General features: G+C 48.6%; 3 protein-coding genes across 13 annotated transcripts in view; 1 reads left to right on the top strand and 2 right to left on the bottom strand.

The window, feature by feature from the left end:
- The window catches only part of Gga3 (golgi associated, gamma adaptin ear containing, ARF binding protein 3), a 28,242-nt gene extending 18,098 nt beyond the window's left edge, over positions 1-10,144 (bottom strand). For 5 of the 9 annotated variants that reach the window (XR_013092713.2, XR_013092712.2, XM_076871024.2 and 2 more), the window contains exons 1-5: positions 8,733-10,142; positions 4,473-4,546; positions 2,268-2,352; positions 2,069-2,144; positions 210-308 (exon numbers count right to left, since the gene is read on the bottom strand). Coding sequence is in view for 7 of the 9 variants with exons in the window: in XM_076871024.2 (XP_076727139.2) it covers positions 210-308; positions 2,069-2,144; positions 2,268-2,352; positions 4,473-4,546; positions 8,733-8,851 (453 nt within the window). In the remaining 2 variants the exon portion in view is untranslated. Of the gene's footprint in view, positions 1-209; positions 309-2,068; positions 2,145-2,267; positions 2,353-4,472; positions 4,547-8,732 lie in introns of all 9 variants that reach the window. The other 4 variants (XM_076871023.2, XM_076871022.2, XM_076871025.2 and 1 more) reach the window with 3 other exon arrangements.
- Mrps7 (mitochondrial ribosomal protein S7) lies at positions 8,702-12,324 on the top strand. The gene is made up of 5 exons (XM_076871037.2): positions 8,702-9,171; positions 9,704-9,895; positions 10,007-10,070; positions 10,599-10,766; positions 11,708-12,324. The coding sequence occupies exons 1-5, from the start codon at positions 9,089-9,091 to the stop codon at positions 11,927-11,929; spliced, it is 729 nt and encodes a 242-aa protein (XP_076727152.2). The 5' UTR covers positions 8,702-9,088; the 3' UTR covers positions 11,930-12,324.
- Mif4gd (MIF4G domain containing) lies at positions 12,244-16,723 on the bottom strand. Of its 3 annotated transcripts, none has more exons than XM_076871040.2 (6): positions 16,529-16,723; positions 15,506-15,637; positions 14,291-14,400; positions 13,957-14,112; positions 13,749-13,841; positions 12,244-13,012 (listed from the first exon to the last, which is right to left on the bottom strand). In XM_076871040.2, the coding sequence occupies exons 2-6, from the start codon at positions 15,591-15,593 to the stop codon at positions 12,785-12,787; spliced, it is 675 nt and encodes a 224-aa protein (XP_076727155.1). In that variant the 5' UTR covers positions 15,594-15,637; positions 16,529-16,723; the 3' UTR covers positions 12,244-12,784. The 3 variants fall into 3 exon arrangements, with proteins under 3 accessions (XP_076727155.1, XP_076727153.1, XP_076727156.1); XM_076871038.2 differs by lacking the exon at positions 16,529-16,723 and adding an exon at positions 15,897-16,522; XM_076871041.2 differs by lacking the exon at positions 16,529-16,723 and adding an exon at positions 16,300-16,522.
- Positions 16,724-16,788: the final 65 nt, after the last annotated feature.

Raw genomic sequence — 16,788 nt, 5'->3', positions numbered from 1 at the left:
ACCTGCCACATAGACTGGGAGCCTGTCAGAGGAGATTGTCAGCCATGTGGTTTGTTCAGTCATTCCACTATCTACAGGGCCTACCTCTGCAAGGACAGGGCATGAAGGATTAGCTCCACAGAGATGTTTGCTGAGCAAAGAAAGTAATATGGGATATGGGGAGAAACAGAAAAAAAGTCCTTATAAGGGAGGAACTACTATCAACTGACCTTTGGAGAGACGACTTTGATTAACTCATTTAAAAACCGGAACTTTCCCACTTCGTTATGAAATCTCCTCCCACAGTTCTTCATACACGCCTCCAATACCTGTAGCCATGAAGAGGATAGGCGCTCGGTGTGGCAGCTCTGGGCTCAGGCACCACCTGGACTTCTGGCACCCAGACTGTCTGAGAAAATACTTCTAGGTGAAGGAGCTCATCTTAAGAAGTGGGCACTCTGCCTTGGGGAACTGTGCAGATCAAGCCCCAGGATCACTTACCACTACATAGCCCTCAAACAGCACCTATGCTAAGGATGCTACACAGGGGCTACAGTAAGAAACCCTGAGACCCAGACACCAAGACAGCCTGGCTGCCAGACCTGGAAGGTGCCTTCCTCAAACACACTGTTCTCGTGTGTTAAAGATGAGGAAAACAGGTTCAGGTACAATAATAGTTCTCTCAGGGCCCAAAGTTCTTTCCACAAGGCAACCAATATTTTTGGGGGGTGGGGTGGTGCAACAGAGATAATGTTATTTCCAATAAGATGACAAAATGATTTCCCTCCCCTTGCCCTCCATTTACGCATCCTTGTGCTGCCCATGGTCACCAGTACTTGCAGTTTATATGGAGGAGTGTGCCCCATGCAGCCTGGGGCTCCTTTTCTTAGCTTATTTCTTTTTCTTTCTTTTTTAATAACTTAATTTTATTTATTTATTTATTTTTATGGGTGGTAAGGATCGAAACCAGGACCTTGCATGTGCGAGTTGAGCGCTCTACTGCTGAGCCACAACCCATAGCCCCCCATCTTGGCTTGTTTCTTTAAAGCAGGATTTCTCAAATATAAGGCTGATGTTTTGGACTGGTCACTCTGCTCTGCTATGGGGACTGTCCAGTGCATTCTAGGATGTTTAGCAGCACTCCTGACCTCTACCTACTAGATGCCAATAGCATCCCTAAACCCCCAACAACTAAAAATTTCGAGACACTGCCAAAGGTTCCTTGTGGGGCAAAAGTGCCCATCTTGCAAATCACCTTTTTTTTGGGGGGGGGGAGGGGGCAGGTGGTACTAGATATTGAACTCAGTGTTCCTTAACCACTGAGCCACAGAGTCTCACTTGGTTGCTTAGGATCTCATTAAGTTGGTGAGGCTGGCCTCAAATTTGCAATCCTTCTGCTTCAGCCTCCTGAGTTGATAGGATTATAGTCATGTGCCACATTCAGCAAGAATCACTATCTTAATTGATTGCGGTAGACAGGTGCACATGGACCTCCAAGCACCCTCTGGAGCTTCTGCCTCTTCAGGACATGAATGAAGTCAAGGGGGATCCTGGGTTCCCCTGAATTCATTGCTTTCTGGTTTAGGGAGGAGTGACATGCAGTACCTCGTCCTGAATCCCTTAATCTCAAAAAAGATCACCCAGAACTCTCACCTGACAAGGTAATACCTCCACTGGCACAGGCAGTATTTTCAGCTACAAAACACACTATGCTCACCTCATTTTTCTTCAGCTGGTCAACTCTTAACTGTCAAGACTTCCAGAAGACTTTCCAAGCCCCATGCTGGGCCCAAGGCTCTGGGTCTGAGTTCCCTCCCTTGGCAGCTCTACCTCTTACACTAACCATGTAGTCATGCTGCTAAAGGTGGCACCTCGGTCATCTTTAAAGCCTTAGGGCCTGGCCCAGTGGCATGCACACTTGTGAATTGGCTGACTGAAAATGTTCTAGACACATCTATTCTGTATCAAGAATTTTCTGCTGGCCTTTTGGTATGAGCCCTGAGAACCACCGAGGAAGGCCCAATGGGTACATGAGAAAAGGCCCATGCAAGTGAGGAGCCGCTGCTGTCAACTCAGAGTGAACACCTACCGTCAGGGCCTGTACTGCTTCCCATTCCTGTGGAGACTGGATCTTGTGGGCTAGTAGTCGGACGGCAATCTGGGGCCTGGGGGTCAAGGAGACCATAGTCAATGCACTGATCCAGGCCTACCTGGCCAGCCCTCCTTGGCTAATTTTGGGTTTTTCCTGTCAGCTTTTCCACCTGCCCCCTAGCAGTGCTGAGACTTACCCTTCAAGCTCTTTGTTGATTTGATCACAGAAGCCAATTATGTATTCCCAGTCCTCTTGGCGGTTGGAAGGATTGGTAGCTTTATCTTGGGACAGAACAAAGGACAACAGTTATGAAGAGCAAGGAGGACATGATAGATTTTCTTCATAATTTTTAGGCACCTAGAAGAGTTTGCTTCCAAATTTCTTGTCTCATAGAGAGCCTCAATATTTCAGTTAAGCAGCAAATATAAACCCTGCTTTCTGCTGAGTATTTTGGAAATCACACATGAAAGAGAAAAAACCCTCAGCTTCACAGAGCTTATCAGGATCCAAAGGATAAACATGAATGATTAAAATATTCACAAATAAATAATACTTTTGTAAAATAGGCAAATATAACAAATATAGATTAATTCCAGCTACACAAAAATGAGTTAAATGTCCATTAAGTAGGGATGCCAAGAAATGTTTTCTGGAGAAACTAAAGTCAGGCTAGACTACATTAAAAAATTTGAGTTTTCTGATTTTGGTACTGGGAATTGAACCCAAAGGCACTTTACCACTGAGCTACATCCTTGGCCTTTTTATTTTGAGGCAGGGTCTCTCTAAGTTGTTTATATTCTTGTTAAATTGCTAAGGATGGCCTCAAATTTGACTTGCCTCAGTCTCCCCAGCTACTGGGATTACAGGTATGTGCAACCATACCCAACTCAAAATGTAAGTATTTTCTATAGATCCTTCAAAAACACTTTTGAAGCCACACCCTTGGGTTCAATCCCCAGTACCCATCCCACACACACAAAAATAGTTTCAAAACTAACCTTCCTTAATAGTTTAAACTTTTTTTTTTTTTTAGTGGGGTGGATCAAACCCAGGGCCTCAAGCATGCTAGGTAAACACTCTACCACTGAACTACATCCCTAGCCCAGTTTAAATGCTTTTTACATTGCACATAATTCTCATTACTGTCAGGCCAGCAATACATATTGAGCCTCTAGTAAACACCAACCACTGTGCAGTCTATCCCTGGGACCAAACAAACAAAATCTTAGCTTGAGTATACAGCACCCTCAGGTTTAAAGAGCCTGCCACAATTATACACAAATACAAATGCTAGAGAGTCTCTGAGGGAGGGTCACTGAGGGTTGAAATTCCCAGTGCTAAGTACAAAATTTGGTAATATTTGGTTTGGGTCCTCCTCCTCTTTAGCCTTGGGATCTGTGCTTATAGAGGATGGCCCAGTTGAGGGTGCTTCAAAATGAATTCGTCTCTGACTCAGATTTAGAGTCTGCCTTTTTCCAGAAAGAATTCTCAAGCTGTTTGCTAAATTTAGGCCTCTAAGCTCAGAAGACAAATGAAGACTGAGAGGTACAAGCTCTTAAACATCCATGTTCCTCCTGTACCTAGTGACAGCCCTCCCAACAAGGGATGCTGTTAGAAATTTCTGCATTCTGACTTCTCATGACTGCGGTCTTTATTGTTTTTGTTTGTTTTATACTAGGGACTGACCCACTAAGGTACATCCCAGCTCTTGCTAAATTGCGCGGGCTGGCCACAAACTTGTGATCCTCCTGCCTCCTCTCCTGAGTAGTTGGGATTACCATGCCAGTTTTTGAGTATTTTCTTAAATAAAAAACCCCCGAACTAAGTCAGGAGGATCTCAAGTTGGAAATCAGCCTGAGCAATTGATTGGACCCTGTCTCAAAACTAAAAATAAGTAAATAAATAAGAAGTCAAAAAGAGAGGTAGGGCAGACTAGAAGCCCTGGATTCAAATTCCAGCATTGCAAAATAAATAAATAAATAGGCAAATAAAGTTTGTGTTTTAGAGGAAAAGAAGGTGGTTTGCTCTCAAACTTGAAAGAAAATTAGCAAGCCCTTCAAAATGTCAAGCTTGAAGGAAAGGAATTTTTTTTTTTTTGGTGACGGGGGGGGGGGGGTCACTGGGAATTGAACACCTCTAGTCCTTTTTATTTTTTGGTACCAGGGATTAATTCCAGAGGCACTTAATCATGAAGCCACATCCCCAGCCCTTTCTTATTTTGAGACAAGGTCTTGCCAAGTTGCTGAGGCTGGCTTTGAACCTGTGATCCTCCTGCCTCAGCTTCCCGCTCCCGAGCCACTGGAATAATAGGCAAGCACCACCGTGCCTGGCCAGTCCTTTTTTATTTTGAGACAGGGTCTCGCTAAATTGCTTAGGGCCTTACTAAGTTGCTGAGGCTGACCTGGATCTTGCCATCCTCTTGCCTCAGCCTCCAGAGTCGCTGGAATTGCAGGTGTGCACCAAGACCACATCCAGCTGAAGGAAGATTAATTTAATCGAAGGCAGTCATTTGGAAAGAAATGCCTAGCAATCCTGCACTGACTGCCATAGCCAACCCCTAGCTATCACCTTCCCCAAAAAGCCTGACTCCCCACCACTTCTCTGAAATCTTCTCAAGCATTAGCACGATTTTCTTATTAATTGCTATCACTTCACATAACACCAAGAAGCTGGAGGATTTAAAAATAAGATTGTCTAAGGAGTCAACTCCCCTCCCCCCACCCTTTTATCATTTTGGTAAAAGTCACAAACTTCATGGTAGAAGATTAGCCCACCTGTTTGCACTGTTCACAAAGGGAAAAGTATCTCCCAAACAGTAAAATGTGGATTTCTCCATCCCATAAACAATGGACAATCACCAAACAATGCACTCTTCCCAGGCCTGCTCCACTCCCTACAGCATCCCTGCCTCCTGAAACATTCCCCCCTACTTTTCACCGCTGTGTTCACTCCTCTAAGAATCTCACTTCCCTAAAGACATTCCTACTGCCACAGTGAACATTCTGTCTGCACATGGCATAAAAAGCCCTAGTTGGAGCCATGGTCAGTGCCACTTTCCAGTGTCTGCAACAGATTCCCAGCAGCTTAGAAGGTATATCTGTCACCACAGGAGCTGGGAGAAACAGCTGGAGATGATGCTGGGTGACTCTATGAGCCTACTGCTCCTCCAACAGAGGAACATGCCCTTCCACCCACTTAACATTCTCTTTCATCTGGCAGGGGAGACAGTGAAGACTCCCATGCAGACCCTGCCTTCTAGAACCGCCCCTCTGGGGCTCTGTTCTGACTCATGGTTTCTATTTTCAGATCTCTGGTGAAAGCCTGTCTTATTCTCTTCTGTCTCTGTGCCTTTAGATCTCCTGCTCTCATTTTCAGCTTAATTCCATTGTTAGTCTTGACTCTCATGGGAACTCAAAGGTCAAATAGGGATGAAGACAGCAGCACAGAGTACCCCATTCCAACATGGCTCCGATAATCCAGGGAAGCCAAGTTCCATATAGCAGTGACTTAGAAATAAGAGAGGATGGAAAGGGATCACGGATGAACTGCAGTCTTGAAACACAGTTCACGGATGAACTGGGTCTTGAAACACAGGTGAAACTTTCTGAGATGTTCAGAGAAAATGAATGAGCAGCATTTTAGACAGGAGGGACTACAGAAGTTTAAGACACAGAGCCACTCTTGAGGAAGTTGTGCTCTTTGGGCTTAATATATGGGAAAAGGGGAAATTTGGACAAAACCGTACACAATTACAAACGCCAATTTGGTACAAATATGACTCTAAAAGCAAACTCATTCTTTCTGACTTATTTTCTCTAACTGGTGCCATATTCAAAAGCTTGTTTGTTGGCACAGGCCTGCAATCTCAGCCACTCAGGAGACTGAGGCAGAACAGAATGCTCCAGGCCAGCCTTGGCAATTTAGCAAGAACCTCAGCAACTTATCGAGACCATCTCAAAATTTTAAAAAAACTTTTAAAAATAAGGACTAGGAATGTAGCTCAATGATAGAGAACCCCCGGGTTCAATCCCCAGTACCACCATTAAAAGAAAAAAAAAGAAAGCTGGGCATGGTGGTGCACGCCTACAATCCCAGTGGCTTAGAAGGCTGAGGCAGGAGGATAATGAGTTCAAAGCCAGCCTCAGCAAAAGCAAGGTGCTAAGCAACTCAGTTAGACCCTGTCTCTAAATAAAATACAAAATAGGCTGGGGGATGTGGCTCAGTGGGCAAGTGCCTCTGAATTCTGTCCCCAATACCCACCGCCAAGAAAAATGGCAGGGAGTCTGGGAGCGTAGTTCAGTGGTAGATTCCTTGACTAGCAGGTACAAATCCCTGGGTTCAATCATCAGTTCTGGGGGTGGGGATATGTTTTGGCCCCTATTCCCACACAACCAGGCTTGAAACCCATTTATGATTCCTTGCCTTTCTTCACCCATTCCCACCAGTTTTGGGGTCCCTTCTTTCTCAATGTCATTTTTTGGTGGTATTGGGGACTGAACTCAGATGCTCTACCACGGAGCTACATCCATAGCCTTTTTAATTTTTTGAGACAGGGTCCTGCTCAATTGCTAAATCTGCCCTCAAACTTGCAACCTGCCCACCTCAGCCTTCCTAGCTGCTGGGGTTACAGGTGGCGCCACTGTACCTGGCCTAATATCTGTTTAAATTTATTTTTTTATTCCTGTGCCAATCCTGCCTTCTTAATTCTCAATTGTTTACTTAACCTCTAATACATCCTATGTAAAGCTCCTATATATCAATCCTCCTAACACACTGATGGAACCAGAGGAGTGGGGACCTGATAACTGTAGAAATTTAAACTTCTGGGTCTAAAATACCCACTCTTCCAGAATCTGGCCCTAACTTCCCAGCTTGATCTCTCACGAGACCCTCTAAGAGCTTACTGCCTAAACCAGCCAAACACCTACAATACTGTGTTCAATGCTGGGTGACTCCAGCTCTCTCTGTGCCCACAAACAGACTGGCTCCCTCCATTTCATCATGCAGTGGTTTTTTTCCCCCTTTTTCTGTTTTTGGTACTGGGGATTGAAGCTAGAGGTGTCTTACCACTGAGCTACATCCCTAGTCCTTTTTTTTTAAATATCGAGACAGGATCTAAGTTGTTTAGGGCTTTTTCATTAAGTTCTTGAGCCTCAGACTTTCAATTCTCCTGCCTCAGCCTCCTGAGTTGCTGGGATTACAGGTGTGTGCCACCATACCCAGTTCTTCTTCTTTTTAATGAGACAGGGTCTCCGTAAGTAATTCAGGTTGGCTTCAAACATGTGATCCTCCTGCCTCAGCTTCCTGAGTGCACTACACACTCAGAATCATCCAGTGTTTTCTTGGCCAATTTTTCTGATTTTTTAAGACTTAGTTTAAATTTTATCTCCTTGCTGGATCATTTGCCAATCAAATTCCCAAATCCCCCCTCCCCAAATCTGAATCAAACCAATTCCACTATGAAATCCTACATGATTCTAGGCAGGTAGTTTGATTGCAGTCAGGGTGTTATGTTTTTGAGAAACTTTTGACAGCAGAACCTTCTTTGCTAGGATACTTGTAAACAATTTCAATGAATATCTATATAGCATTTTGAGCTCCATGGAGAACAGTTAGTTCCACATATACTAAAGACTTTGTGACCTACCTTCAACAGCAGGCTTTGCAAATGTAATTTTACTTTTCTCCCTTTTGGAATGTGCTCTGTTAAAGCCTAGGTTCTACCTCTTGAAATGGGTTTCTTAAGAAAGGTCAGGCAACTCGAGGCAACAGCCATCACCCTCAAGAACTTGGAGACTACTCAGTAAGGCATACTGCACAAGGCAGGATGTCCACATCTTTCTGTCTTATCCTGTCCAGTACCTGTTCTACTGAAAGAGACCCCCAGAGGGTCTAGCCCTTAGGAAAGTTCACTTATTAACCCTTTAGCAAAATACTGCCTGCTAAGGTTAACCCTCATTCTTTCAGAGTAATATGAATTAACAATGACAGCAATACACCGCTTTGGTTACAGCTTCCAACTGCTTCTCCGTTTAGAGTGTGTTATGTCGCGAAGATCAAGTGTGTGCGTGTGAGGGAGTCCCAACGTCGACTTAACAAACCAGTTGTCTATCGTCGCTCTATTTGGAAAATTACTCGCACTTCAAGCTTTCTGCCTGAGCAAAGCTGTCAGTTCTCCATGGTCAAGATTTTGAAGCTGCCAGGTCGGGCTATGCCTGGGTGTAATTCGAGCTGTAAGTGCAGCCCTGTTACCGGTGGCAGCACCCACCTGTCCCCCGAGCTTCAGCCCAAATCCGGAGCTTTTTCCCTTCCTCGGGGACTGGGCTACAGAAATTCCGGAGTCACACTCGGGAGCGGCCCTACCACCAGCTCCAAAGCGCCAATGACTGTCAGCCCTGAGAACTTCCTTGCCACTCTCCCCAGGCCTGTCGGGCCACGACAGGACCCAAAGCTGCGGCCGCCTCGCGCGGGAGCGGGAGGACGCGCTGCAGAGAAGGGCCCTCTGCTCGCGAAGGGGCGTGATCGCCGGATGCTTGCCAAGGGGTCGCCCGGGCGCGAGCCGCCAGGCGGCGCCGCCGCGGAGCCCGGGAGGGGACGGGGGGGTGAGGAGAGGGACCGCTCGGCGGCTCGAGGACAGGCAGAAGCGGCCGCGGTTACTCACTCAGCCAAGACTCCAGGCTCTCCCCTTCCGCCTCCGCCATATTGCAGCCGCCCGGGTCGACCCCGCGGCCTCAACCCTCGCGAGAGTCTGTACGAGCTGAACCAGGGCGGGGCCTGCATGGGGGCCTGAGAGGAGTGAGCGCTGTTACTGAGGGTCCGCCAGACTGCGACGGATATTGGGACCGGGAGTGTTTCTTTTTGGTTCTTCCTTTTGACCCTTGGAGTGAGAGATTCTAATGTGCAGATCAATGAGAATGAAATGCAGTTTTAGGACCCTCTGACGTCTTTATCCCGTCTCCCGTCCCTAGCTCAGGCGCGCCGAGGACAGTCCTTGTGGGGTCCTCGTGGCCGGCCAAGATGGCTGCCCCCGCGCTGAAGGCTCTGCTAGGCTGGTCAGGCTTGGCGCCGGCTTTGCTGCGTACTGTCAGTCCGCTTGTAGGGTAAGAGGGCAGCGGGCAGCTGGGAGCACCGCCTGGGTCTTCACCGAGGGACCTGCGGGGAAAGAAAGGAACCACAGGCCGACCCACGCTGGACCTTGGAGAGAGCGTTGCTCTAGGGGTCGAAACACCTAAGTTCAAGCCTCTTAACCAGCTGCGTAACCTTGGGCCAATCTGAAGATTTAGTGACTGCCCCTTGGCTGGGAGGTCGGGCTATGCCTGGGTGTAATTCGAGCTGTAAGTGCAGCCCTGTTAAGAGTTTAGAGCTGAGATGCCTGGAGGTGGGTGGAGAGGTGAGCTGGCGGGAGCCTGTTCTTACCGTTAGCATTTGACTAGGAGGAAGCTTTCCTGACCTGTTTGGGGGAGGTCCTTCTACCTCTTGGGACAGAGCCAAAATTATTACTGTTCAGGTAAAGCACGCGGCTTCCGTGCTGCTCTCCCTCGTTGGCGGGTTGGCACACATACCTATTGTTAAGTCAAGCTTGTTCACTTGTGGAGTCAGCTTGTGCCTGCCTCCTTTGCTTCCCGCTCCCAGGCAAACCCAGGTGAGGTGGAGCCGCTATGGTGCTGAATTCAGAGATCCCCTAATTGACAAGGAACATTACCGCAAGTCTGTGGCAGAGCTCACCGAGGAGGAGAAATATGACCAGGAGCTCAAGAAAACTCAGCTCATCAAAGCTGCCCCAGCGACGAAAACAAGCTCCGTGTTTGCAGACCCGGTGATCAGGTTAGATGGAAACACTTGTTCCACGGACTGGGATTATCCCAGGGAGGGTATGCAGCAAGGATACCATAATACAGCCTTAGAACACTAAACCTGTTGCTTTTCTCCTTAAAGTAAATTCACCAACATGATGATGAAAGGAGGAAACAAAGTACTGGCCAGATCTCTCATGAACCAGGTAAAGAGTTCCTCCTGTTATCTTTCTCCTCAAGAAGAATGGGCCAGGCATGATGACACATACCTTTATCCCCAACAACTCAGGAGGCTGAGGGAGGAGAGTTGGAGACTCTAAGCAATTTAGCCAGACCCTATCTCAGCATTTAAAAAAAAAAAAAAAAAAGATGGGACTGTGGCTCACTGATTAAGCTCTTTGGGTTCAATCCCCAGTACCCAAAAAAATATTAAAATCAATTCATATGCCTTTTTTTTTCAAATTAACTCCCCAGTAATGTATAGGGTTTGGGGCTTCAATGAGGTCCTACAGGAGTCAACAACTGCCATTCCCTGCCATGTCACAAATCTCTGCCCACTCTTTCTGTCCTAGTCTAGCAAAAGACGGAGGCACTTAAGAACTTTGTATTGTACATGATAAGTACAACTGTACTGCCGAAGAACTGAGTGGTGGGAGTAAAGGGCAAGGTACTAGCTGGATGGGTCAACTCTATATGAAGCCTGGTGCAACCTCTTCCACTGTCTCCCTTTGCAGACTCTGGAATCTGTGAAAAGGAAGCAGTTTGAGAAGTACCATGCTGCTTCTGGAGAGGAACAGGCAACCATTGAACGCAACCCCTACACCATCTTCCACCAAGCACTGAAAAACTGTGAGCCTGTAATTGGGCTGGTACCCATCCTCAGGGGTGGCCATTTCTACCAGGTGAGTGGTATGGCAAGAAAGCAGGGCTGCCCACATGGAAAACAATGGGAATGGAAGGCTAGGAGTGTAGCTCGGTGGCAAAGCACTTGCTTATTAGCATTCATAAAGCCTGGGGTTCCATATCTAGTAAAGGCCCTCCCCCACCAAAAAAAAAAAAAGATGGTGGGAGGGCCCAGAGCTGGGCCAAAAGATTGTTAGCTCTCTAGACTAGAGACCATCAGGATCTACTCACTTTAGTTATGTAAGCAGAAGACGGAAAAGGAAGAGAGCAAAGAAGTAGCTAAATGACATCTTCTGGTAACCCATCCCTCCCACCTTCTGTTTAGCATCCTGTTGTCCTAAATCTTATTTTTTTTTTGTCGAAGGGACTACGCTTATATCCCAAAGTTATATGCCAGTATCTAGCATAGTGCTTGACCCATAACTGATGGTTCATCAATTTTAGTGGTATTGAACTTGGTATCTCTAGCATAGGTTGTAATAATCTTTGGTATTAGAAGGATTTCTTGCCTTATCAGTATAAACTCCATTATGGTACGAAGTTTCTCACTGCACCTTTAGTATCTGACACATAGAGCCTTGCAAATGAGTCTTGTACAGAGGGTCATGTTTTTAGGCACTCTTGGTCACCCAAAGTAGCTATGTCACCCAGAAAAACGGGGCTTTTTCCAATCAGTGCTTGTATCAAAGCTTTTATGTGGCAAAGCTTCCATTAGAGGGGAAAAGGCCAATACTTGGTGAGGTTTGCAAAGCCACTTATGTCTGCTACCCTGAGGTTATCCAAAGATGAGGGAAGCTCAAAGAAAAAAAGACAGGCCTCTCTTCAGGAACTTTACTGTGCTAGAGAAAATACAGAGCCATTCCTTACAGCTTTGGGAGTCAGGAGTCCCCAGCCATGGCAAGCCCCTGGACCCGCTTACCTGTCCTGTCCCTTCACCCAGGTCCCTGTGCCCCTAGCTGACCGTCGTCGCCGCTTCCTAGCCATGAAGTGGATGATCACTGAATGCCGAAAGAATAAGCACCGGCGGACATTGATGCCAGAGAAGCTATCACATGAGCTGTTGCAGGCCTTTCACAACCAAGGCCCCGTGATCAAGAGGAAGCACGATATGCATAAGATGGCTGAGGCCAACCGAGCCCTGGCCCACTACCGTTGGTGGTAGAGGGGGAGGAAAGGTTCCCATCAGAGCCCAGGGCCTCTGCCATTTAAAAACAAAAAAACCTTATGAGCCACTGTTCTCTTGAAAAGTATCTGTGGGTTAAGGATATAGTTCCTTTTGAGAAGAATGGAGCAGCATGTTTGTTGCCTATCAATCCTCTTCCTTTGGGGCTAGAATGGCTCTCCCTGTCCCATCTCTTTGTAAAGAGAGAACATGTCAACTTATTGATTTTCTCCAAGAAACTCAGGGCCCAGGCTTCTCTCACCTCAGAGTGGGCCTTCGGATACTATGAAAGGAAGAAATTTTTGTATCAGAAATGATGATTAGAAAATCTTTAATCTGAACTAGTGTAACACATTATATAAGAACTACCATTCATTAAAACTGGCTGGAGGATATAGGCTGGTTTCCACAGTGGTTTTTATACAAAATGTATAAAAAGCAGTTTCTGGTGCAAGCTGTGCTCTGTGCTCCTCAAAATCCCAAAGCATCCTATGGATGACTGTGATTACCCATTTTACATATGGGGAAACTGAGGCACCAAGGTACTGTTGCAGAAATTATTATAGGGTACAGTGGTTAGAAATTGCCCTTCTCTGACTGGCCCAGGGGAAAGGTGGTAGGAGAGAGGCTGATTGAGCTGTGGGGAAAGGGGATCAGTCTTGAGCCGAGGGAGCAGATCTGTTTGGTGTCCCCGCCAACCTCTGAGTGTGGGAAGGGAATGAGAGGACTGTGGCATAAATGGGGAGATGTGGAAGTCTAGAAAGGGAAAGCCTTTGGAAAAGGCAGCTGTCTTGCCATCTTAGGAGGAGGGTGGAGTAAAGACCAGTGCTGCAGTGAGCAATCACTGAGCCAAACCTAGTCAGAAACCTCACTGTAGTAATACTTGTGGGCAGCCGGCGTGGTCTTCCAGCCAGCCGCCCGGAACTCAATGATCTCTAGCAACAGCAGCTGGGCCAGGGAGCTGAGGCCTGTTGGGAGCAGGAAGCCATCCCGGATCAGGACAAAGAGCTCATCCATGCGCTGCCCATTCATCTTCTCCAGCTGTTCCCCAACCCGGTGCAGCTGGAGCACCAAGCAGTCCACCTGCAGAGGTAACAGGAAATACCTCGTCAGTCTGGTAGGACCTGCCTCTCACAGGAGTAGTATTGCTTCCTGACTGTCAGGCCCCCATTTATTCTAGTTTTTCATTTTCACACCTCCCACCATGTTACCCACATGTAAGGAAGGAAACAAGTGGCCGGGTACAGTGGCACATGCCTATAGTTCCAGTGGTTCGGGAGGCTGAGGCAGGAGGATTGCAAATTCAAAGCCAGCCTCAGCAATAGCGAGGCACCAAGCAATTCAGTGAGATATCCTGTCTCTAAATAAAATACAAAATAGGGCTGGGGATGTGGCTCAGTGGACAAGTACCCCTGAGTTCAATCCCTGGTAACTGTACTCCCCCATACCCAAAAAGAAAAAAAAAAAAATGCGTTCAGAACCTTGCCTAGAACATCTGGCCCGGCAGGCCTCACCTGTTCTCCAAACTGCTTCTGAACTCCACTTTCCTGCTTCCCACTGACTGCCTGACCTGGTTTGGTTTCTAGGCCATCTGTGCCCACAGCTGGCTGTGGCTGTCACCATTCCTATCATAGCCTGGTTTTCCTGCTGGGGAGAAGCTGCTGAGCCAGTCAGTCTTGGCTGCTGTCTGTCCTGGATAAATTCCAGACCCAGCAGCTTGTCATGTAACTATAACATGCCTTAAATGTTCCCACCAGGCTGCTACCCAGAAATGATGCCCTCCAAGCCCTCTACAGCCTTCTGTGCCAGGGCTACCCACCTCCTCCTCTTTGCTCAGACTGTCAGGCTGGGCCAGCCGGAAGAGGCAGTCATAGACAGGGTTCACCAGGGCCATCATGGGCATATTGTTCACCTGTGGAGGAAAAGGAGGGGACAGAGTGGCAGCCATCTCTCAAGTTTGAAATGCTTGGAGCATTTCAAACTTGAGAAATGGTCATCTCTGCCTCACAGGGTGGCTGGGGCCTCACCCTCAGGTAGTCAAAGATGTTGCAGATAAAGGTGACATAGCAGACCCAGCCCTGCAGGGAGCGTGCCCTCAGCTGCTCCCGGGCTTGGTACTCCTGCTGCAGCCGGTTGAGGAGTCCACGACGGAAGACACTCTGGCCTGCTTGTTTACTCTCTGCCTGTGAGCCAGGGAGAGGCTGGTGAGGGGCAGGGGCAGTGATGTGGTCACCCCACTATCCTATACTTCTCCCTGCCATTGAGCTAATGCTCTTCGTATCTCTGTCCTGCTGGCAGCCTCTTCCCACTACTGAGTAGTCTTCCTCAAAGCAGCTCCCTTTCCTCTGCCAACCCCCCAACCTGAATGATGGCGTAGCACATGCGTCCTGCTTCCTTGCTGAACACACAGTCCTGCAGAGAATGGTCCACAATCACATTGGCCACTTTCTCCAAGTCCACAGCGCCTGGATCTAGGTAAAGATAGGAGGGGAGTCTAGAGCTGCCTGCTGATCACATTTGCCTTCATCTGCTCCCAAGAGGAATTTGAGATATTTAGGGTATTCACATTATATGCTTAAACTTAGAGAGATGAAGAAGAGGCTGAGGGGAAGCTCAGTTATACAGAACTTCCCTAGTATGCATAAGGCCTTAGCTTTGACCCCAAGCACCACAAAGGAGAATACCTACAGAAGGGGGTAAGTAACCACTCATAGAAGCAGCTCCAGCTGTAAGACCCCTGGTTGCCCAAAGAGAGAAAATAGGGAGTTACATGGCTGGTAGAGACCAAACAAAGCAAAAACTTCTTAGGACACATATCTTCCTGGCACTAGGTTGAGAAAGGAACACTAATACTAAGCTGTCTACATCAGTTTCACAGAAGAAATTTTCTTTTAGCCAGATGTAGCAGTGATGCACACCTGTAATCCCAGCTACTCGGAGGTGAGGCAGGAGGATCATACGTTTGATCCTGGGCAACTTACACCTGTCTTAAAAATCTAAGAATAGGGCTGGGGATGTAGCTCAGTGGTAGGGTGCCCTTGGGTTAATCAGTACTGAGGGGGGGTGGTAGTTCTATGATTCACACACAGCTCCTGATAAGTAGGCTTTTCCACAGGCTTAGCCTGGCATGTGATGGGCACTGCTAATTAGAAGTTGGGTCACAATTTTGTCCTGATTGCTATAGAAGGAAAGCTTTGGGACACAGTAATTATCTCCTCTGCAAATCAATGTTTTCCATCCTCTATCCAAGTCAGGTAGCCCCATGTAACCAAGAGTGGGCTTCAGCAATGCAGAACCCAGCAAATCAAATACAAAGGTTTAAAAGGAACTGCTCTCCTCTTTCATGGGTATTTCAAAATAAATAAATGAATGAATGAATAAAGCTTTACAGTCTGAGAGAGGGTTTTTCAGAACCATTCTCCCAAATATTAGCCTTAATGTAGCTTATCTTCCAGTTCAAGAGTTAGATTGTGACTCCTCAGAAAGTGAAGGGAGAGGGATGAACATTCCCTGGCCCTAGGGGTCAGCCCCTTCTCTGCAGCTCCTGCCCCAGCTCAGGTGGAATCTCGTGCTCACCTTTGAGTGCTGTCTTCAGAAGCTGTTGGGTCTCGGCATCAAAAGATTGGATTTTATACTCCTCTCTACTGGCCTCCCCCATGACCATTCAGACCCAGCAGCTCTTTAATGGTCTGGGATTAATGACAGCACCTGAGAGAAGAGGCATAGGGAGAGGACTCAGGCGTGGAGACCCGAGCCCAGGGTTCTAATCCTTCCAGCCCTGGGCGGGTCAAACAGTGTTTGGGACAGGTGCAACTGAGCGGTCCATGGCACTCAGTGGTTGACTGAGAGCCCGCCAAGCCTGCTTCTGGCGGAGACTGGGTACCAGCCAAGCACCTGCTGCTCAGTTTAGGAAACCCTAGGCTTCTGGGATTACCCAAGAGGAGAGATGAAGGGTGAAGGCACCTACCCTCCAGTCCCAGCAGGAGGCAGGTTGTTCTCAGTCGATATCAGGGAAGATTTGGGGGAAGGGTTCGCTGAGCTGGGGGCGTGGGTAGGTGGAGGCTAGACTTGCCCATATAAACCGGCCTGCTGGCTGCCGGCTCAGCTCCATTGCCAGAATGAGGGCTCTGAGCTGCAGCCGGTTCCGTACAGCGGGATCCAAGGCCCTCTCCCAACCTTCTCCCTCAGCTTTCGTCAGGGTCGTCCTCAGTCCTCAAAACCCACCCGCAGGCGTCGACCGCCTGGGTGGGTGCAGGATCCTCGTCGGCCGCCCCTGCCACTCGGAGCCCGAGCTCCCACTGTCCCGGCCAGCTTCCGCCCCGAACCGACTGGTTAAGCTGGCCTCCCGAGTGGCAGAAACCTGGCCCTACCCATCGGGACTGTGCTGCAATCCGGATCCTTCTTAGAGCGGGAGCGGAATGAGGCGTCCCTCTCTGGACCCTGTGCCTCCCTCTGGCCAGAGGAAACGACCTTAGGGGTCTGCAGACGTCGGCAGCCTCCCCCAGACCGCAGCGCCCTTCCGCGCCGCGCAGGGCGGGCGGCGGAGCCCGCCATGCGGTGTCCCGCGAGCGGGAACGGCTGCGTGACCTCGCGACCCACCTGCCGGGCCGGCGCCGCGCCCGCGTGCCCGGGGACTCCAGGCGGCCACGGAGCGCGCGCCCGTCCAAAGTGCTGCGCGGCCGCCGCTGAGCTCATCTCCCGGCGCGGTGCGAAGCGGCTCGCCAGCGCCACCTGCCGGTCCCCGAACCACCGCGGCCGGATCCCCGGTGGGGCTGCGCCGGGCGTCTGCCAAGCTGCCTCCGTCGCGCCTGGAGAGCTCACCCTACCTCGCCTCTCCTCAGCCGGTGCGCTGAGGCCCT

Source organism: Callospermophilus lateralis, chromosome 11, assembly GCF_048772815.1.
Source record: "Callospermophilus lateralis isolate mCalLat2 chromosome 11, mCalLat2.hap1, whole genome shotgun sequence".
NCBI lineage: Eukaryota > Metazoa > Chordata > Mammalia > Rodentia > Sciuridae > Callospermophilus > Callospermophilus lateralis.
This window is presented reverse-complemented; position numbering and strand designations above follow the sequence as displayed.